At 50.7% G+C, this 19,880-nt stretch overlaps 1 protein-coding gene across 1 annotated transcript in view; it reads left to right on the top strand.

Annotated features, from left to right (window-relative positions):
- LOC130204220 (diacylglycerol kinase zeta-like) overlaps positions 1-19,880 on the top strand; it is a 103,431-nt gene that overhangs the window by 21,156 nt on the left and 62,395 nt on the right. Inside the window, exons 3-13 of the mRNA XM_056430765.1 lie at positions 9,006-9,111; positions 9,199-9,294; positions 9,898-9,975; positions 10,431-10,485; positions 11,147-11,154; positions 13,108-13,164; positions 13,236-13,304; positions 17,625-17,696; positions 17,764-17,880; positions 18,013-18,084; positions 19,483-19,652. Of these exons, the coding sequence (XP_056286740.1) occupies positions 9,006-9,111; positions 9,199-9,294; positions 9,898-9,975; positions 10,431-10,485; positions 11,147-11,154; positions 13,108-13,164; positions 13,236-13,304; positions 17,625-17,696; positions 17,764-17,880; positions 18,013-18,084; positions 19,483-19,652 (900 nt within the window). The remainder of the gene's footprint in view (positions 1-9,005; positions 9,112-9,198; positions 9,295-9,897; positions 9,976-10,430; positions 10,486-11,146; positions 11,155-13,107; positions 13,165-13,235; positions 13,305-17,624; positions 17,697-17,763; positions 17,881-18,012; positions 18,085-19,482; positions 19,653-19,880) is intronic.

Consider the following 19,880-nt stretch of genomic DNA (forward strand, 5'->3'; position numbering starts at 1 on the left):
CTCCTCTCTGTACTGGTCTTGTTAGACCTTAGTCCTGATAGAGGACTCCTCTCTGTACTGGTCTAGTTAGACCTTAGTGCTGATAGAGGACTCCTCTGTCCTGGTCTAGTTAGACCTTAGTCCTGATAGAGGACACCTCTCTGTACTGGTCTAGTTAGACCTTAGTCCTGATAGAGGACTCTCTCTGTACTGGTCTAGTTAGACCTTAGTCCTGATAGAGGACCTCTCTGTACTGGTCTAGTTAGACCTTAGTGCTGATAGAGGACTCATCTCTGTACTGGTCTTGTTAGACCTTAGTGCTGATAGAGGACTCCTCTCTGTACTGGTCTAGTTAGACCTTAGTCCTGATAGAGGACTCCTCTGTACTGGTCTTGTTAGACCTTAGTGCTGATAGAGGACTCGTCTCTGTACTGGTCTAGTTAGACCTTAGTCCTGATAGAGGACTCATCTCTGTACTGGTCTAGTTAGACCTTAGTGCTGATAGAGGACTCCTCTCTGTACTGGTCTTGTTAGACCTTAGTCCTGATAGAGGACTACTCTCTGTACTGGTCTTGTTAGACCTTAGTGCTGATAGAGGACTCCTCTCTGTCCTGGTCTAGTTAGACCTTAGTCCTGATAGAGGACTCATCTCTGTACTGGTCTAGTTAGACATTAGTGCTGATAGAGGACTCATCTCTGTTCTGGTCTAGTTAGACCTTAGTCCTGATAGAGGACTCATCTATGTACTGGTCTAGTTAGACCTTAGTCCTGATAGAGGACTCCTCTCTGTTCTGGTCTAGTTAGACCTTAGTCCTGATAGAGGACTCATCTCTGTACTGGTCTAGTTAGACCTTAGTGCTGATAGAGGACTCATCTCTGTACTGGTCTTGTTAGACCTTAGTGCTGATAGAGGACTCCTCTCTGTACTGGTCTAGTTAGACCTTAGTGCTGATAGAGGACTCCTCTCTGTTCTGGTCTAGTTAGACCTTAGTCCTGATAGAGGACTCATCTCTGTACTGGTCTTGTTAGACCTTAGTCCTGATAGAGGACTCCTCTCTGTACTGGTCTAGTTAGACCTTAGTGCTGATAGAGGACTCCTCTCTGTTCTGGTCTAGTTAGACCTTAGTCCTGATAGAGGACTCATCTCTGTCCTGGTCTTGTTAGACCTTAGTCCTGATAGAGGACTCCTCTCTGTACTGGTCTTGTTAGACCTTAGTGCTGATAGAGGACTCCTCTCTGTTCTGGTCTAGTTAGACCTTAGTCCTGATAGAGGACTCATCTCTGTACTGGTCTAGTTAGACCTTAGTGCTGATAGAGGACTCCTCTCTGTCCTGGTCTAGTTAGACCTTAGTCCTGATAGAGGACTCCTCTCTGTCCTGGTCTAGTTAGACCTTAGTCCTGATAGAGGACTCATCTCTGTACTGGTCTAGTTAGACCTTAGTCCTGATAGAGGACTCATCTCTGTACTGGTCTTGTTAGACCTTAGTGCTGATAGAGGACTCCTCTCTGTACTGGTCTTGTTAGACCTTAGTCCTGATAGAGGACTCATCTCTGTCCTGGTCTTGTTAGACCTTAGTGCTGATAGAGGACTCCTCTCTGTACTGGTCTAGTTAGACCTTAGTCCTGATAGAGGACTCCTCTCTGTCCTGGTCTTGTTAGACCTTAGTGCTGATAGAGGACTCCTCTCTGTACTGGTCTTGTTAGACCTTAGTGCTGATAGAGGACTCCTCTCTGTCCTGGTCTAGTTAGACCTTAGTCCTGATAGAGGACTCCTCTCTGTACTGGTCTTGTTAGACCTTAGTGCTGATAGAGGACTCCTCTCTGTCCTGGTCTTGTTAGACCTTAGTGCTGATAGAGGACTCCTCTCTGTACTGGTCTAGTTAGACCTTAGTCCTGATAGAGGACTCATCTCTGTCCTGGTCTAGTTAGACCTTAGTGCTGATAGAGGACTCCTCTCTGTTCTGGTCTTGTTAGACCTTAGTGCTGATAGAGGACTCATCTCTGTACTGGTCTTGTTAGACCTTAGTCCTGATAGAGGACTCCTCTCTGTTCTGGTCTTGTTAGACCTTAGTCCTGATAGAGGACTCATCTCTGTACTGGTCTTGTTAGACCTTAGTCCTGATAGAGGACTCATCTCTGTACTGGTCTTGTTAGACCTTAGTCCTGATAGAGGACCCATCTCTGTACTGGTCTTGTTAGACCTTAGTCCTGATAGAGGACTCATCTCTGTACTGGTCTTGTTAGACCTTAGTGCTGATAGAGGACTCCTCTCTGTACTGGTCTTGTTAGACCTTAGTGCTGATAGAGGACTCCTCTCTGTACTGGTCTAGTTAGACCTTAGTGCTGATAGAGGACTCCTCTCTGTACTGGTCTTGTTAGACCTTAGTGCTGATAGAGGACTCATCTCTGTACTGGTCTTGTTAGACCTTAGTCCTGATAGAGGACTCATCTCTGTACTGGTCTAGTTAGACCTTAGTGCTGATAGAGGACTCATCTCTGTACTGGTCTAGTTAGACCTTAGTGCTGATAGAGGACTCATCTCTGGACTGGTCTTGTTAGACCTTAGTCCTGATAGAGGACTCCTCTCTGTCCTGGTCTTGTTAGACCTTAGTGCTGATAGAGGACTCATCTCTGTACTGGTCTTGTTAGACCTTAGTGCTGATAGAGGACTCATCTCTGTACTGGTCTTGTTAGACCTTAGTCCTGATAGAGGACTCATCTCTGTCCTGGTCTTGTTAGACCTTAGTGCTGATAGAGGACTCATCTCTGTACTGGTCTAGTTAGACCTTAGTGCTGATAGAGGACTCCTCTATGTACTGGTCTAGTTAGACCTTAGTGCTGATAGAGGACTCATCTCTGTACTGGTCTAGTTAGACCTTAGTCCTGATAGAGGACTCCTCTCTGTCCTGGTCTAGTTAGACCTTAGTCTTGATAGAGGACTCCTCTCTGTACTGGTCTAGTTAGACCTTAGTGCTGATAGAGGACTCATCTCTGTACTGGTCTAGTTAGACCTTAGTCCTGATAGAGGACTCATCTCTGTACTGGTCTAGTTAGACCTTAGTGCTGATAGAGGACTCATCTCTGTACTGGTCTAGTTAGACCTTAGTGCTGATAGAGGACTCATCTCTGTACTGGTCTAGTTAGACCTTAGTGCTGATAGAGGACTCCTCTCTGTACTGGTCTAGTTAGACCTTAGTCCTGATAGAGGACTCATCTCTGGACTGGTCTTGTTAGACCTTAGTGCTGATAGAGGACTCCTCTCTGTACTGGTCTAGTTAGACCTTAGTGCTGATAGAGGACTCATCTCTGTACTGGTCTAGTTAGACCTTAGTGCTGATAGAGGACTCATCTCTGGACTGGTCTTGTTAGACATTAGTCCTGATAGAGGACTCATCTCTGTCCTGGTCTTGTTAGACCTTAGTGCTGATAGAGGACTCATCTCTGTACTGGTCTAGTTAGACCTTAGTCCTGATAGAGGACTCATCTCTGTACTGGTCTTGTTAGACATTAGTCCTGATAGAGGACTCATCTCTGTCCTGGTCTTGTTAGACCTTAGTGCTGATAGAGGACTCATCTCTGTACTGGTCTAGTTAGACCTTAGTCCTGATAGAGGACTCCTCTCTGTACTGGTCTTGTTAGACCTTAGTCCTGATAGAGGACTCATCTCTGTACTGGTCTTGTTAGACCTTAGTCCTGATAGAGGACTCCTCTCTGTACTGGTCTAGTTAGACCTTAGTCCTGATAGAGGACTCCTCTCTGTACTGGTCTTGTTAGACCTTAGTGCTGATAGAGGACTCATCTCTATACTGGTCTAGTTAGACCTTAGTGCTGATAGAGGACTCCTCTCTGTACTGGTCTTGTTAGACCTTAGTGCTGATAGAGGACTCCTCTCTGTACTGGTCTAGTTAGACCTTAGTCCTGATAGAGGGCTCCTCTCTGTACTGGTCTTGTTAGACCTTAGTGCTGATAGAGGACTCATCTCTGTACTGGTCTAGTTAGACCTTAGTCCTGATAGAGGACTCATCTCTGTACTGGTCTTGTTAGACCTTAGTCCTGATAGAGGACTCCTCTCTGTACTGGTCTTGTTAGACCTTAGTCCTGATAGAGGACTCCTCTCTGTACTGGTCTTGTTAGACCTTAGTCCTGATAGAGGACTCATCTCTGTACTGGTCTTGTTAGACCTTAGTGCTGATAGAGGACTCATCTCTGTCCTGGTCTAGTTAGACCTTAGTGCTGATAGAGGACTCCTCTCTGTACTGGTCTAGTTAGACCTTAGTGCTGATAGAGGACTCCTCTCTGTACTGGTCTTCTTAGACCTTAGTCCTGATAGAGGACTCATCTCTGTACTGGTCTTGTTAGACCTTAGTGCTGATAGAGGACTCCTCTCTGTACTGGTCTAGTTAGACCTTAGTGCTGATAGAGGACTCCTCTCTGTACTGGTCTTGTTAGACCTTAGTCCTGATAGAGGACTCATCTCTGTCCTGGTCTTGTTAGACCTTAGTCCTGATAGAGGACTCCTCTCTGTTCTGGTCTAGTTAGACCTTAGTCCTGATAGAGGACTCCTCTCTGTACTGGTCTTGTTAGACCTTAGTGCTGATAGAGGACTCCTCTCTGTACTGGTCTTGTTAGACCTTAGTGCTGATAGAGGACTCCTCTCTGTACTGGTCTTGTTAGACCTTAGTGCTGATAGAGGACTCCTCTCTGTTCTGGTCTTGTTACTTCTAGACTTGATTACTGCAACTCCTTATTATCAGGCTGCTCTATAAGTCTCTTAGGTCAACTCCTTATTATCAGGCTGCTCTATAAGTCTCTGAGGTCAACTCCTTATTATCAGGCTGCTCTCTAAGTCTCTTAGGTCAACTCCTTATTATCAGGCTGCTCTATAAGTCTCTTAGGTCAACTCCTTATTATCAGGCTGCTCTCTAAGTCTCTTAGGTCAACTCCTTATTACCAGGCTGCTCTATAAGTCTCTTAAGTCAACTCCTTATTATCAGGCTGCTCTATAAGTCTCTTAGGTCAACTCCTTATTATCAGGCTGCTCTATAAGTCTCTTAGGTCAACTCCTTATTATCAGGCTGCTCTATAAGTCTCTTAAGTCAACTCATTATTATCAGGCTGCTCTATAAGTCTCTTAGGTCAACTCCTTATTATCAGGCTGCTCTATAAGTCTCTTAGGTCAACTCCTTATTATCAGGCCGCTCTATAAGTCTCTTAGGTCAACTCCTTATTATCAGGCTGCTCTATAAGTCTCTTAGGTCAACTCCTTATGATCAGGCTGCTCTATAAGTCTCTTAGGTCAACTCCTTATTATCAGGCTGCTCTATAAGTCTCTTAGGTCAACTCCTTATTATCAGGCTGCTCTAATAAATCTCTTAGGTCCCTCCAGTTGATCCAGAATGCTGCAGCTCGTGTTCTCACTAAACTAAGAAGAGAGATCACATCACTCCTGCACTAGCTGCTCTGCACTGGCTCCCCGTAAAATCAAGAATCACTTTTAAAATTCTTCTCTTAACGTACAAAGCCTTGATTGGTGATGCACCATCATATCTTCAGGAGCTTGTAGTACCATATTGCCCCACTAGAGAGCTGCCTCACTAAATGCGGGACTACTTGTAGTTCCTAGAGTCTTAAAAAGTAGAATGGGAGCCAGAGCCTTTAGTTATCAAGCTCCTCCTCTTTTATGGAACCAGCTTCCAATTTCAGTCCTGGAGGCAGACTCCGCCCCCTCATGTAGACTGAAGACTTTCCTCTTTGACAGAGCTTATAGTTAGGGCTGAATCAGGTTCACCTGGTCCAGCCCCTGGAGACGCTGCTATAGGCTTATAGCTGCTGGGGGACGTTTAGGATGCACTGAGCTCCTCTCTCCTCTTTTCTCTCCTTAGGGATGAATTTTCATCTCTCCATCACACATTACTAACTCTGCTTTCTCCCCGGAGTCCTTGTGACTTCACGTCTCATGGGGTCATCGGACCCTATGAGACGACATAGATCCTATCTGCTGATGGATCATCGAGGTCTGGGTCGTGGAGTTCCTGCTCCTGACTGCGCCACTGTCCTGTTGAGACTCCGCCCACTGTTGAGACTCCACCCACTGTTGAGACTCCGCCCACTCCTCCTCTCTACCTCCATCTGCCTGATGGATCGTGGAGGTCTCCATCGTGGAATATACCTACTATGAACTATTCATCCACTCTGTCATATTCATTGAATGTATTTTAACTCTAATCTGTCCTTCTGGTCACATGACATCTATTGTTCTGTCCATCCTGGAGAGGGATCCTCCTCTGTTCTCTCCTCAAGGGTTCTTCACTTTTCCCCCCTGAAGGGTTATTTGGGAGTTTTTCCTGATCCGATGTGAGGTCAAAGGTCAAAGGTCAGGGATGTCTATGTGTACAGATTGTAAAGCACTCGAGACAAATTTGTAATTTGTGAAATTGGGCTATACAAATAAACTGAATTTAATTGAATAGCCTTCTCTAGCACTACATAACACAATGGGTCCAACACAATGGGTCGATCACAATGGGTCCAACACAATGGGTCGATCACAATGGGTCGATCACAATGGGTCCAACACAATGGGTCGATCATAATGGGTCCAACACAATGGGTCCAACACAATGGGTCCAACACAATGGGTCCAACACAATGGGTCGATCACAATGGGTCGATCACAATGGGTCCAACACAATGGGTCGATCACAATGGGTTGATCACAATGGGTCCAACACAATGGGTCCATCACAATGGGTCGATCAAAATGGGTCGATCACAATGGGTCCAACACAATGGGTCAATTACAATGGGTCCAACACAATGGGTCGATTACAATGGGTCCAACACAATGGGTCCATCACAATGGGTCCAACACAATGGGTCCATCACAATGGGTCGATCACAATGGGTCGATCACAATGGGTCCAACACAATGGGTCGATCACAATGGGTCGATCACAATGGGTCCAACACAATGGGTCCATCACAATGGGTCGATCACAATGGGTCGATCACAATGGGTCCAACACAATGGGTCCAACACAATGGGTCGATCACAATGGGTCCAACACAATGGGTCCAACACAATGGGTCCATCACAATGGGTCGATCACAATGGGTCGATCACAATGGGTCCAACACAATGGGTCCATCACAATGGGTCGATAACAATGGGTCGATTACAATGGGTCCAACACAATGGGTCCATCACAATGGGTCCAACACAATGGGTCCATCACAATGGGTCGATCACAATGGGTCGATCACAATGGGTCGATCACAATGGGTCCAACACAATGGGTCGATCACAATGGGTCGATCACAATGGGTCCAACACAATGGGTCCATCACAATGGGTCGATCACAATGGGTCGATCACAATGGGTCCAACACAATGGGTCCAACACAATGGGTCGATCACAATGGGTCCAACACAATGGGTCCATCACAATGGGTCGATCACAATGGGTCGATCACAATGGGTCCAACACAATGGGTCGATCACAATGGGTCCAACACAATGGGTCCAACACAATGGGTCGATCACAATGGGTCGATCACAATGGGTCCATCACAATGGGTCGATCACAATGGGTCGATCACAATGGGTCCAACACAATGGGTCAATTACAATGGGTCCAACACAATGGGTCGATCACAATGGGTCCATCACAATGGGTCCAACACAATGGGTCGATCACAATGGGTCCAACACAATGGGTCCATCACAATGGGTCGATCACAATGGGTCGATTACAATGGGTCCAACACAATGGGTCCATCACAATGGGTCCAACACAATGGGTCCATCACAATGGGTCCATCACAATGGGTCGATCACAATGGGTCCAACACAATGGGTCCATTACAATGGGTCCAACACAATGGGTCGATCACAATGGGTCCATCACAATGGGTCCAACACAATGGGTCGATCACAATGGGTCCAACACAATGGGTCCATCACAATGGGTTGATCACAATGGGTCCAACACAATGGGTCCAACACAATGGGTCCAACACAATGGGTCGATCACAATGGGTCGATCACAATGGGTCCAACACAATGGGTCGATCACAATGGGTTGATCACAATGGGTCCAACACAATGGGTCCATCACAATGGGTCGATCACAATGGGTCGATTACAATGGGTCCAACACAATGGGTCCATCACAATGGGTCCAACACAATGGGTCGATCACAATGGGTCCAACACAATGGGTCGATCACAATGGGTCCATCACAATGGGTCCAACACAATGGGTCCATCACAATGGGTCGATCACAATGGGTCCAACACAATGGGTCCATCACAATGGGTCGATCACAATGGGTCGATTACAATGGGTCCAACACAATGGGTCCATCACAATGGGTCCAACACAATGGGTCCATCACAATGGGTCCATCACAATGGGTCGATCACAATGGGTCCAACACAATGGGTCGATTGCAATGGGTCCAACACAATGGGTCGATCACAATGGGTCCATCACAATGGGTCCAACACAATGGGTCGATCACAATGGGTCCAACACAATGGGTCCATCACAATGGGTCGATCACAATGGGTCGATTACAATGGGTCCAACACAATGGGTCCATCACAATGGGTCCAACACAATGGGTCGATCACAATGGGTCCAACACAATGGGTCCATCACAATGGGTCCATCACAATGGGTCCAACACAATGGGTCCAACACAATGGGTCCATCATGCAGCTGTCCTAGTCTTTACTCTTCATACGTGTTCATACTTAAGTCACAGGTTGACGGTTATCATGAAAAGAAATGGTGATATCTGTTGGTTCTATTTGTGGTGCTCCTCTGATCTTTGACCTCTGACCTCTCCTCAGCGTCCCCGTCAGACACATGATTGGTCAGGACGATCGGGCTCCCAGGGGATGAACCTTTGGATTGGTTGTTTCCCTCCCGTCTGGTTTCAGTGTTCCTGTGCTGCGTTATTCATATCATTGTATGATGGACCTCCATGTGACCTTGTGAACTCCGTCTTTGTGTTTCCAGGAAAGCAATCGCTAAGTCCGGCCTGCACCACCTGCCCTGCCAGCCCGGGACCTCCCAGAACCGGAGCGACCCGGAGACCTATATCCGCAGCACTTTGGACTGGACTGTGAGTCTGGGCCCGGTTCCTCCATCAAGTCCTTGTGGTCAGCAACAGGTCCACGTGGCTTCATGCACCACCTGTTTGTCCCTGTAGGAGTCAGCGCAGTGTGGAGACCACATCTGGTTTGAGACCAGTGTGTCTGGAGACTACTGCTATGTGGGAGAGCAACACTGTGTGGCCAGAGCACTGGTGAGTAGCTCCTCCCCCTTTAGCCCACTTCCATTCCTTTGACTGGGCAGGGTGTGTCAGGGTGGAGCGCCAACAGGTTTCCCTTCAGTCCTTCACACCTGGTCCTGGCATATGACCTTTGACCTCTCCAGAGCTGTGACTAGTGTGACAGATCAACAGTAATTCAGGACTTGGTGGGTATGAAGTGAGAAAAGAAGCTCAAAGATCAGCAATACCCACATGTGTTGCAAAAGGTACACGCATAATTCAACATTCAGAGCTAAAGGGACTTGGTCCATGACTTTATTGTGTCGCGATGCTGTTGTTATGGTGCCAGCTGCTCACCAGGACACTCAGTCTGGGCTCAGCATGCCGGCCACGCCCACACCGCCCGTCACCAGGCTGAATGTGTGTTCTGGTGGTGGTCAGCTGGACCTGAATGAAGAGTCTGTCGAATACATGTTCATTCTGTGTGACTGTCCCAGTGGTCAGAGATGGGTACTGCCTCCTCATTAAGTAAACACTGTGGGTCCAGTACCGAGTGTTTCCCTCTTGGTCCTCAGCCTGTTTCTGTGCTTCTCTTTTTCCTGGTTGTCAAACTGTTTCTTCTCCTTCTCTTTCTAGCAGAAGTCTGTGGGCAGAAGGAAGTGTGCTGCGTGTAAGATCGTGGCCCACACTGTCTGTATCGGACTTCTGGCCCAGGTGAGTTCTCTGCCCCACGTATTCAGAGTACTAAGAGCAGCTTGATCCAGTTCACCGGTTATTAAAGCTGAAGGTGGACAGAGACATCACAGAATCAGAAGTGTGTTGTACATTCAAGGGATTTGTCTTGCTGGGGTGCGTAACGTCGACAATAAGACGAATAAGACAAATTAACACAGTGCAAGAAATGTGAAGTCTGAAAATGTCCAATAGAAATGAGCCCCGGCTGGGATTGGAACCTGAACCTTCTGGTTCCAGACCGAATCCCTAACCAGCCGAGGCTCAAAGACAGGTCACAGGGGACAAAGGGCATGAGGCCAGATTACAGAAGGATGGCCTTTGAGTCCTCAAGGAAGGGTTACTCTACACCTCGGACATGATGGGAGGCCAAGCTTCTCTTTGTTGATGTCGTCACGCTCACTGGACCGGAGCTCAGCCCGTTGGAAGGACTGCAGGTCCCCGACTCTAGAGCCTTTCTGTTGGACTCCAGCCGGCCTCCCAATGACCCCTAAAGAGGGAGACTCTCCAAACTGTGATGGAGCCACTGTGATGGAGTCTGGACCTCCCGTAAACCGTTCACACCCAAAGAGAAACTATTTTTCGCGTCGTCCAAAACGCGTGAGTTTACTCGCTCGACCGTTCACCGTGCTCAAGCCATGAGCGTCGAGACGCTCCGTGAGGGGCGGGGTTTATCTCTGTGTCTCGTCTCCGTAAAGACGTTATCATCTCCTTCATCCACCAGAATAACTCACCACTAGTTCTGCTTTATACTTGTTGAGGACGTCCCACACACTAACGCCCTCATGTTTGGGTTCATGACATTAATATCATATGTATATATATATATATACATATGATATTAGGGTTAGGGTTAGTATGTATATGTGTATATATATATATAAATATATATATATACTAGGGCTGTGAAACGATTAACATTTTTAATCGGGTTAATCACAGGTTTTTGTGGATTAATCATGATTAATCACATATTACCGATATTCTCGGTATATTTTGTGAGAACAAAGAGATTTATGACAAAAGACGGATATATACATTTATACATTCTTCTATACAATGGTGCTGCAACTCAGCAGTTATTTAGCAGTTTTCTTCCATATGGAACATTAATACATCTTCATCCTAAACAGAATGTTTAACCCTCCTGTTACCTTTCGGGTCAATTTGACCCCATTCAATGTTTAATGTCGGTGTTCTTTGACCCCAGGCTGTTTTTCACTGTGTCAAACATATCAGAAATATCAACTTTTTTTTTATTTAAAGGGCTATTTAGGTAGTCAACAAACAAACATAAAGTACCTCACACTTAAACTTGGGAAGCAATATTAATTCTAATAATTTTCTGGAGGTTTTAATTGTTGGGGTCAAATTGACCCCGAGGGTAAAATATGTTAGTAAATGTGAAGGTAACAGGAGGGTTAAACAGAACATTTTTCTCTTGTTTGTCAACCATTAACTCCACCATGATACAATCTAAAGGCCTCTAGTCTTCCTCTAGCAGCTGCTGAGGCAAACTGACTGTGTGGGTTTTCTTCATGAACTGGGCCGTGATGAAAGGGACGGCGGGGACACCGCTGCAAAGCTGAAACCTCACCGGCCCGGACACAGGGACAGATTGACAAGTGACTTTTTTTTGCTCGGTCCCGATGCGCGCGTACGGAGCTCTGTGGCGCGAGACGGAGATCGATAAGTGTTAACGCAACGCGTAGAGACAGAGATGACATGCTGCTGTGGAGATACGATCAACAACAGACGTTTAGTTTAATAAAAGAACAAAGACGTGCTCTAGAGAACATGTCAGGGGGCGGGCCAATCTCTTTAATGTCATGCGATCTACCGACACTACGCCGCGATCGACTGGCAGGTCGCGATCGACGTGTTGAGACCCTGATCTACAGGAAGTAAAAGTCGTAACAAGGTTTCCGGAGGTGAACCTGCGGAAGGATCATTACCGATGAACAGACCGTCTGCATGAGAGCGGACAGAGTTCAGATTGAAGTGGTGGATTGGAAGCTCATTTTGCAAGTTACTTTTTTTTCGTCCCGACGACCAACAACAGACGGATTGGAAGCTCATTCTGCGCATGCGTTAAATGCGTAAAAAAAAAAAAACTAGTTAAACCTGAAATTGAATTAACTGAGTTAACGCGTTATTTTTCACAGCACTAATATATATATTATATTATATATATATATATGTATTATTATATATATACATGACATCACCCGTAGGCTCACTCAGCTCGGTCACTATCACAGATGAAGTTACTGTTACGTCTGAAAGACTTCCAGCGCTACGAGAGAGAACTCAAGAGCTGATTGGCCCGAGTTGTGAGATGACGCCTCAAAGTGGAAAAAATTCAACTCGGGGCGAAACGCCCCAAACGCGCCGCCGGGGAAACTATGGCGTCTATCGCAGCCACGCTCGTCTGTACGTTGACTTTTCATGGGATTCAGTCGCGCGAAAAAACAGTTTTGCTTTTGGTGTGAACGCACCTTTACCCACACAGTGCTACAGACGAAGCATGTTTGTGGATACTTTGAAAAAGAAACTGTCCAGGTCCGACACTCACCCTTTGCACACTTCACTTTGGTTCTTTCCTTGACGATCTTGGGATCAATGTGACGGCTCTGTTGACTTCAAAGGGACATGTGACTAACAGAGGGACCAGGACTGGTCCACCTACTGGCCACTGTCTGTTTATCAATCCTCACCATGTTGCGTCATCGCTGCATCACCACAGAGGACCTTCAGCCCAATAACTCCATGAGACCAACGAGTCAGCGCCGTGAGGAGGACCCTGTTGCAGTAGTGACGCCTCACGAGAGCGTCAGTCGATCCCGTGTCTGGTGGACTCCCTCCGAGCAGCAGGACCCCCACAGGGGGCCCCACAGGGGGCCCCACAGGACCTCCAGCCTTTGGAGTCGCTGCCCTCTTTCCCGTGGATTGGATGTGAGTCTGGTTAGCCGCGGTGTTAGCCGCGGTGTTAGCCGCGGGGCTCCCTTCTGTCACTGCAGCCACGCCTGTCTGGACCTCTCTGGTGGAACCTTCCACCGGTCTGCTGTGGGTCTCCTGGAGCTCCTCAGCTCTCACCTCTCTTCTCTTCCCCAGATCAATTTCAGGTGTAAACCGTCGTTCAGAGAATCCGGCTCCAGGAACATCCGAGAGGTGAGCTGGAGCCGCTTCAGAGAGGATCTCCTTCACTCCGTGTTCTCAACGTGTGTTCTCTGCTCCTTCAGCCCGGCGGGGTGCGGCACCACTGGGTGCACCGCCGACGGCAGGAAGGCAGATGTCAACAGTGTGGGAAGGTGAGGGGGACCCAGAAGTGGATCTGTCAGCAGGGTTAGGGTCAGGGGTTAACCTCCAGCTCTAACTCCTCATGGGTTAGGGTCAGGGGTTAACCTCCAGCTCTAACTCCTCATGGGTTAGGGTCAGGGGTTAACCTCCAGCTCTAACTCCTCGTGGGTTAGGGTCAGGTTAACCTCCAGCTCTAACTCCTCGTGGGTTAGGGTCAGGTTAACCTCCAGCTCTAACTCCTCCTGGGTTAGGTCAGGGTTAACCTCCAGCTCTAACTCCTCATGGGTTAGGGTCAGGGGTTAACCTCCAGCTCTAACTCCTCGTGGGTTAGGGTCAGGGGTTAAGCTCCAGCTCTAACTCCTCATGGGTTAGGGTCAGGGGTTAACCTCCACCTCTAACTCCTCATGGGTTAGGGTCAGGGGTTAACCTCCAGCTCTAACTCCTCATGGGTTAGGGTCAGGGGTTAACCTCCAGCTCTAACTCCTCGTGGGTTAGGGTCAGGGTTAACCTCCAGCTCTAACTCCTCATGGGTTAGGGTCAGGGTTAACCTCCAGCTCTAACTCCTCATGGGTTAGGGTCAGGGTTAACCTCCAGCTCTAACTCCTCATGGGTTAGGGTCAGGGTTAACCTCCAGCTCTAACTCCTCGTGGGTTAGGGTCAGGTTAACCTCCAGCTCTAACTCCTCGTGGGTTAGGGTCAGGGGTTAACCTCCAGCTCTAACTCCTCATGGGTTAGGGTCAGGGTTAACCTCCAGCTCTAACTCCTCATGGGTTAGGGTCAGGGTTAACCTCCAGCTCTAACTCCTCCTGGGTTAGGGTCAGGGTTAACCTCCAGCTCTAACTCCTCGTGGGTTAGGGTCAGGTTAACCTCCAGCTCTAACTCCTCGTGGGTTAGGGTCAGGTTAACCTCCAGCTCTAACTCCTCATGGGTTAGGGTCAGGGGTTAACCTCCAGCTCTAACTCCTCATGGGTTAGGGTCAGGGGTTAACCTCCAGCTCTAACTCCTCGTGGGTTAGGGTCAAGGGTTAACCTCCAGCTCTAACTCCTCATGGGTTAGGGTCAGGGGTTAACCTCCAGCTCTAACTCCTCATGGGTTAGGGTCAGGGGTTAACCTCCAGCTCTAACTCCTCATGGGTTAGGGTCAGGGGTTAACCTCCAGCTCTAACTCCTCATGGGTTAGGGTCAGGTTAACCTCCAGCTCTAACTCCTCATGGGTTAGGGTCAGGGTTAACCTCCAGCTCTAACTCCTCATGGGTTAGGGTCAGGGGTTAACCTCCAGCTCTAACTCCTCATGGGTTAGGGTCAGGGGTTAACCTCCAGCTCTAACTCCTCATGGGTTAGGGTCAGGGGTTAACCTCCAGCTCTAACTCCTCGTGGGTTAGGGTCAGGGTTAACCTCCAGCTCTAACTCCTCCTGGGTTAGGGTCAGGGGTTAACCTCCAGCTCTAACTCCTCGTGGGTTAGGGTCAGGGGTTAACCTCCAGCTCTAACTCCTCGTGGGTTAGGGTCAGGGGTTAACCTCCAGCTCTAACTCCTCATGGGTTAGGGTCAGGGGTTAACCTCCAGCTCTAACTCCTCATGGGTTAGGTCAGGGTTAACCTCCAGCTCTAACTCCTCGTGGGTTAGGGTCAGGGTTAACCTCCAGCTCTAACTCCTCATGGGTTAGGGTCAGGTTAACCTCCAGCTCTAACTCCTCGTGGGTTAGGTCAGTTAACCTCCAGCTCTAACTCCTCATGGGTTAGGGTCAGGGTTAACCTCCAGCTCTAACTCCTCATGGGTTAGGGTCAGGGTTAACCTCCAGCTCTAACTCCTCATGGGTTAGGGTCAGGGGTTAACCTCCAGCTCTAACTCCTCGTGGGTTAGGGTCAGGGGTTAACCTCCAGCTCTAACTCCTCATGGGTTAGGTCAGGGGTTAACCTCCAGCTCTAACTCCTCATGGGTTAGGGTCAGTTAACCTCCAGCTCTAACTCCTCATGGGTTAGGGTCAGGGGTTAACCTCCAGCTCTAACTCCTCCTGGGTTAGGGTCAGGGGTTAACCTCCAGCTCTAACTCCTCATGGGTTAGGGTCAGGGGTTAAGCTCCAGCTCTAACTCCTCGTGGGTTAGGGTCAGGGGTTAACCTCCAGCTCTAACTCCTCGTGGGTTAGGGTCAGGGGTTAACCTCCAGCTCTAACTCCTCATGGGTTAGGGTCAGGTTAACCTCCAGCTCTAACTCCTCGTGGGTTAGGGTCAGGGGTTAACCTCCAGCTCTAACTCCTCGTGGGTTAGGGTCAGGGTTAACCTCCAGCCTAACTCCTCATGGGTTAGGGTCAGGGGTTAACCTCCAGCTCTAACTCCTCGTGGGTTAGGGTCAGGTTAACCTCCAGCTCTAACTCCTCATGGGTTAGGGTCAGGGTTAACCTCCAGCTCTAACTCCTCGTGGGTTAGGTCAGGGGTTAACCTCCAGCTCTAACTCCTCATGGGTTAGGTCAGGGGTTAACCTCCAGCTCTAACTCCTCATGGGTTAGGGTCAGGGGTTAACCTCCAGCTCTAACTCCTCGTGGGTTAGGGTCAGGGTTAACCTCCAGCTCTAACTCCTCATGGGTTAGGGTCAGGGTTAACCTCCAGCTCTAACTCCTCCTGGGTTAGGTCAGGGGTTAACCTCCAGCTCTAACTCCTCATGGGTTAGGGTCAGGGTTAACCTCCAGCTCTAACTCCTCATGGGTTAGGGTCAGGGTTAACCTCCAGCTCTAACTCCTCGTGGGTTAGGGTCAGGTTACCCTCCACCTCTAACTCCTCATGGGGTAGTGTCAGGCCTTCACCTCCAGCTCTAACTCCTCGTGGGTTAGGGTCAGGGGTTAACCTCCAGCTCTAACTCCTCCTGGGTTAGGGTCAGGGGTTAACCTCCAGCTCTAACTCCTCGTGGGTTAGGGTCAGGGGTTAACCTCCAGCTCTAACTCCTCGTGGGTTAGGGTCAGGGGTTAACCTCCAGCTCTAACTCCTCATGGGTTAGGGTCAGGGGTTAACCTCCAGCTCTAACTCCTCATGGGTTAGGGTCAGGGGTTAACCTCCAGCTCTAACTCCTCGTGGGTTAGGGTCAGGGGTTAACCTCCAGCTCTAACTCCTCATGGGTTAGGGTCAGGGGTTAACCTCCAGCTCTAACTCCTCATGGGTTAGGGTCAGGGGTTAACCTCCAGCTCTAACTCCTCATGGGTTAGGGTCAGGGTTAACCTCCAGCTCTAACTCCTCATGGGTTAGGGTCAGGGTTAACCTCCAGCTCTAACTCCTCATGGGTTAGGGTCAGGTTAACCTCCAGCTCTAACTCCTCGTGGGTTAGGGTCAGGGGTTAGCCTCCAGCTCTAACTCCTCATGGGTTAGGGTCAGGGGTTAACCTCCAGCTCTAACTCCTCATGGGTTAGGTCAGGGTTAACCTCCAGCTCTAACTCCTCATGGGTTAGGGTCAGGGTTAACCTCCAGCTCTAACTCCTCGTGGGTTAGGGTCAGGGGTTAACCTCCAGCTCTAACTCCTCATGGGTTAGGTCAGGGTTAACCTCCAGCTCTAACTCCTCGTGGGTTAGGGTCAGGGTTAACCTCCAGCTCTAACTCCTCCTGGGTTAGGGTCAGGGTTAACCTCCAGCTCTAACTCCTCATGGGTTAGGGTCAGGGGTTAACCTCCAGCTCTAACTCCTCGTGGGTTAGGGTCAGGTTAACCTCCAGCTCTAACTCCTCGTGGGTTAGGGTCAGGGGTTAACCTCCAGCTCTAACTCCTCATGGGTTAGGGTCAGGGTTAACCTCCAGCTCTAACTCCTCATGGGTTAGGGTCAGGGTTAACCTCCAGCTCTAACTCCTCGTGGGTTAGGGTCAGGTTAACCTCCAGCTCTAACTCCTCATGGGTTAGGGTCAGGGGTTAACCTCCAGCTCTAACTCCTCGTGGGTTAGGGTCAGGGGTTAACCTCCAGCTCTAACTCCTCATGGGTTAGGGTCAGGGGTTAACCTCCAGCTCTAACTCCTCGTGGGTTAGGGTCAGGGGTTAACCTCCAGCTCTAACTCCTCGTGGGTTAGGTCAGGGTTAAGCTCCAGCTCTAACTCGTGACGGGTTAGGGTCAGGGCTTAACCTCCAGCTCTAACTCCTCCTGCGTTAGGGTCAGTTAACCTCCAGCTCTAACTCCTCATGGGTTAGGGTCAGGGGTTAACCTCCAGCTCTAACTCCTCGTGGGTTAGGGTCAGGGGTTAACCTCCAGCTCTAACTCCTCGTGGGTTAGGGTCAGGGGTTAACCTCCAGCTCTAACTCCTCGTGGGTTAGGGTCAGGGGTTAACCTCCAGCTCTAACTCCTCGTGGGCCTGGCGCTCTGCAGGGCTTCCAGCAGAAGTTTGCGTTCCACAGCAGAGACATCGTGGCCATCAGCTGCTCCTGGTGCCAGCAGGCGGTGAGTCTCCTCAATGAGCTCCTTCTGGTCCTCTCACCTCCATCACACATGTCCCCCATGTCTCCAGTACCACAACAGGGTGTCCTGCTTCATGCTGCAGCAAATTGAGGAGGCGTGTCCAATAGGAGCTCACGCTGCTCTCATAGTCCCACCCACATGGATCCTTCGAGTCCGGCGCCATCAGGTACCTCAGTCGGTCCTCTGTCTGCTCCCCAAGACATGCGATTGCTTTTCATTTTGTTCAAATGCACTGATTCCCGTGGTCCTCCCGACTGATATCAACATTCATCACATGACCCGTCTGCGTCTCCAACAGTCGTCCATGAAGTCGATTAAGAAGAAGAAGAGAACGTCGCTCAAGAAGAAGAGTAGCAAGAAGGGATCGGAGGTCAGTCCTGCAGAGCACGGCTGCATCACGGCCACATGGAGAGGGTCCTGGCCCTCCCCGTGGAGTCCTGGCCCTCCTCGTGGGGTCCTGGCCCTCCCCGTGGGGTCCTGGCCCTCCCCGTGGGGTTCTGGCCCTCCCCGTGGGGTCCAGGCCCTCCCCGTGGTGTCCTGGCCCTCCCTGTGGTGGTCCTGGTCCTCCCCGTGGGGTCCTGGCCCTCCCTGTGGTGGTCCTGGTCCTCCCCGTGGGGTCCTGGCCCTCCCTTTGGTGGTCCTGGCCCTCCCTTTGGGGGTCCTGGTCCTCCCCGTGGGGTCCTGGCCCTCCCCGTGGGGGTCCTGGCCCTCCCTTTGGTGGTCCTGGCCCTCCCCGTGGGGTCCTGGCCCTCCCTTTGGGGGTCCTGGCCCTCCCCGTGGGGTCCTGGCCCTCCCCGTGGGGTCCTGGCCCTCCCTTTGGGGGTCCTGGCCCTCCCCGTGGGGTCCTGGCCCTCCCCTTTGGGGGTCCTGGCCCTCCCCGTGGGGTCCTGGCCCTCCCTTTGGGGGTCCTGGTCCTCCCTTTGGTGGTCCTGGCCCTCCCTGTGGGGTCCTGGCCCTCCCTTTGGGGGTCCTGGCCCTCCCTGTGGGGTCCTGGCCCTCCCTTTGGTGGTCCTGGCCCTCCCCGTGGGGTCCTGGCCCTCCCTTTGGGGGTCCTGGCTCTCCTGTGGGGTCCTGGCCTCCCTTTGGTGGTCCTGGCCCTCCCCGTGGGGTCCTGGCCCTCCCTTTGGGGGTCCTGGCCCTCCCTTTGGGGGTCCTGGCCCTCCCTTTGGTGGTCCTGGCCCTCCCCGTGGGGTCCTGGCCCTCCCTTTGGGGGTCCTGGCCCTCCCTTTGGGGGTCCTGGTCCTCCCTTTGGTGGTCCTGGCCCTCCCTGTGGGGTCCTGGCCCTCCCTTTGGTGGTCCTGGTCCTCCCCGTGGGGGTCCTGGCCCTCCCCGTGGGGGTCCTGGCCCTCCCTTTGGTGGTCCTGGTCCTCCCCGTGGGGGTCCTGGCCCTCCCCGTGGGGGTCCTGGCCCTCCTGTGGGGTCCTGGCCTCCCTTTGGGGGTCCTGGCCCTCCCCGTGGGGGTCCTGGTCCTCCCCGTGGGGGTCCTGGCCCTCCCCGTGGGGTCCTGGCCCTCCCCGTGGGGTCCTGGTCCTCCCCGTGGGGTCCTGGCCCTCCCTTTGGGGGTCCTGGCCCTCCCCGTGGGGGTCCTGGCCCTCCCTGTGGGGTCCTGGCCCTCCCCGTGGGGTCCTGGCCCTCCCTTTGGGGGTCCTGGCCCTCCCCGTGGGGGTCCTGGCCCTCCCTGTGGGGGTCCTGGCCCTCCCCGTGGGGGTCTTGGCCCTGTCGACACTCTGTTTCTGAGGGCCGCGATGTGTTCTCGTTCTCCTCACAGGACGGGCGGCAGTGGAGGCCCTTCGTCATCAGAGCCATGCCGGCTCCGCTGATGAAGCCACTGCTCGTGTTCGTTAACCCCAAGAGCGGAGGGAACCAGGTATTCACACAGGCAGAGACCTGGACACCTCTATGTGGGAGGAAGGATGATGGAAGGTGGATAGAAGGATGGTGATTAATGGATACATTGAATGTAAAACCCAACATGACTTCATCAGCTCCTACAAAGGGAGGGATGTGAACCCTGAGGATGAATGTTAGTCACTCTAAAGAGATCAAAGAGGATGAATGTCTCTCACTCTAAAGAGATCAAAGAGGATGAATGTAGTCATTCTAAAGAGATCAAAGAGGATGAATGTCTCTCACTCTAAAGAGATCAAAGAGGATGAATGTCTCACT

Source organism: Pseudoliparis swirei, chromosome 14, assembly GCF_029220125.1.
Source record: "Pseudoliparis swirei isolate HS2019 ecotype Mariana Trench chromosome 14, NWPU_hadal_v1, whole genome shotgun sequence".
NCBI lineage: Eukaryota > Metazoa > Chordata > Actinopteri > Perciformes > Liparidae > Pseudoliparis > Pseudoliparis swirei.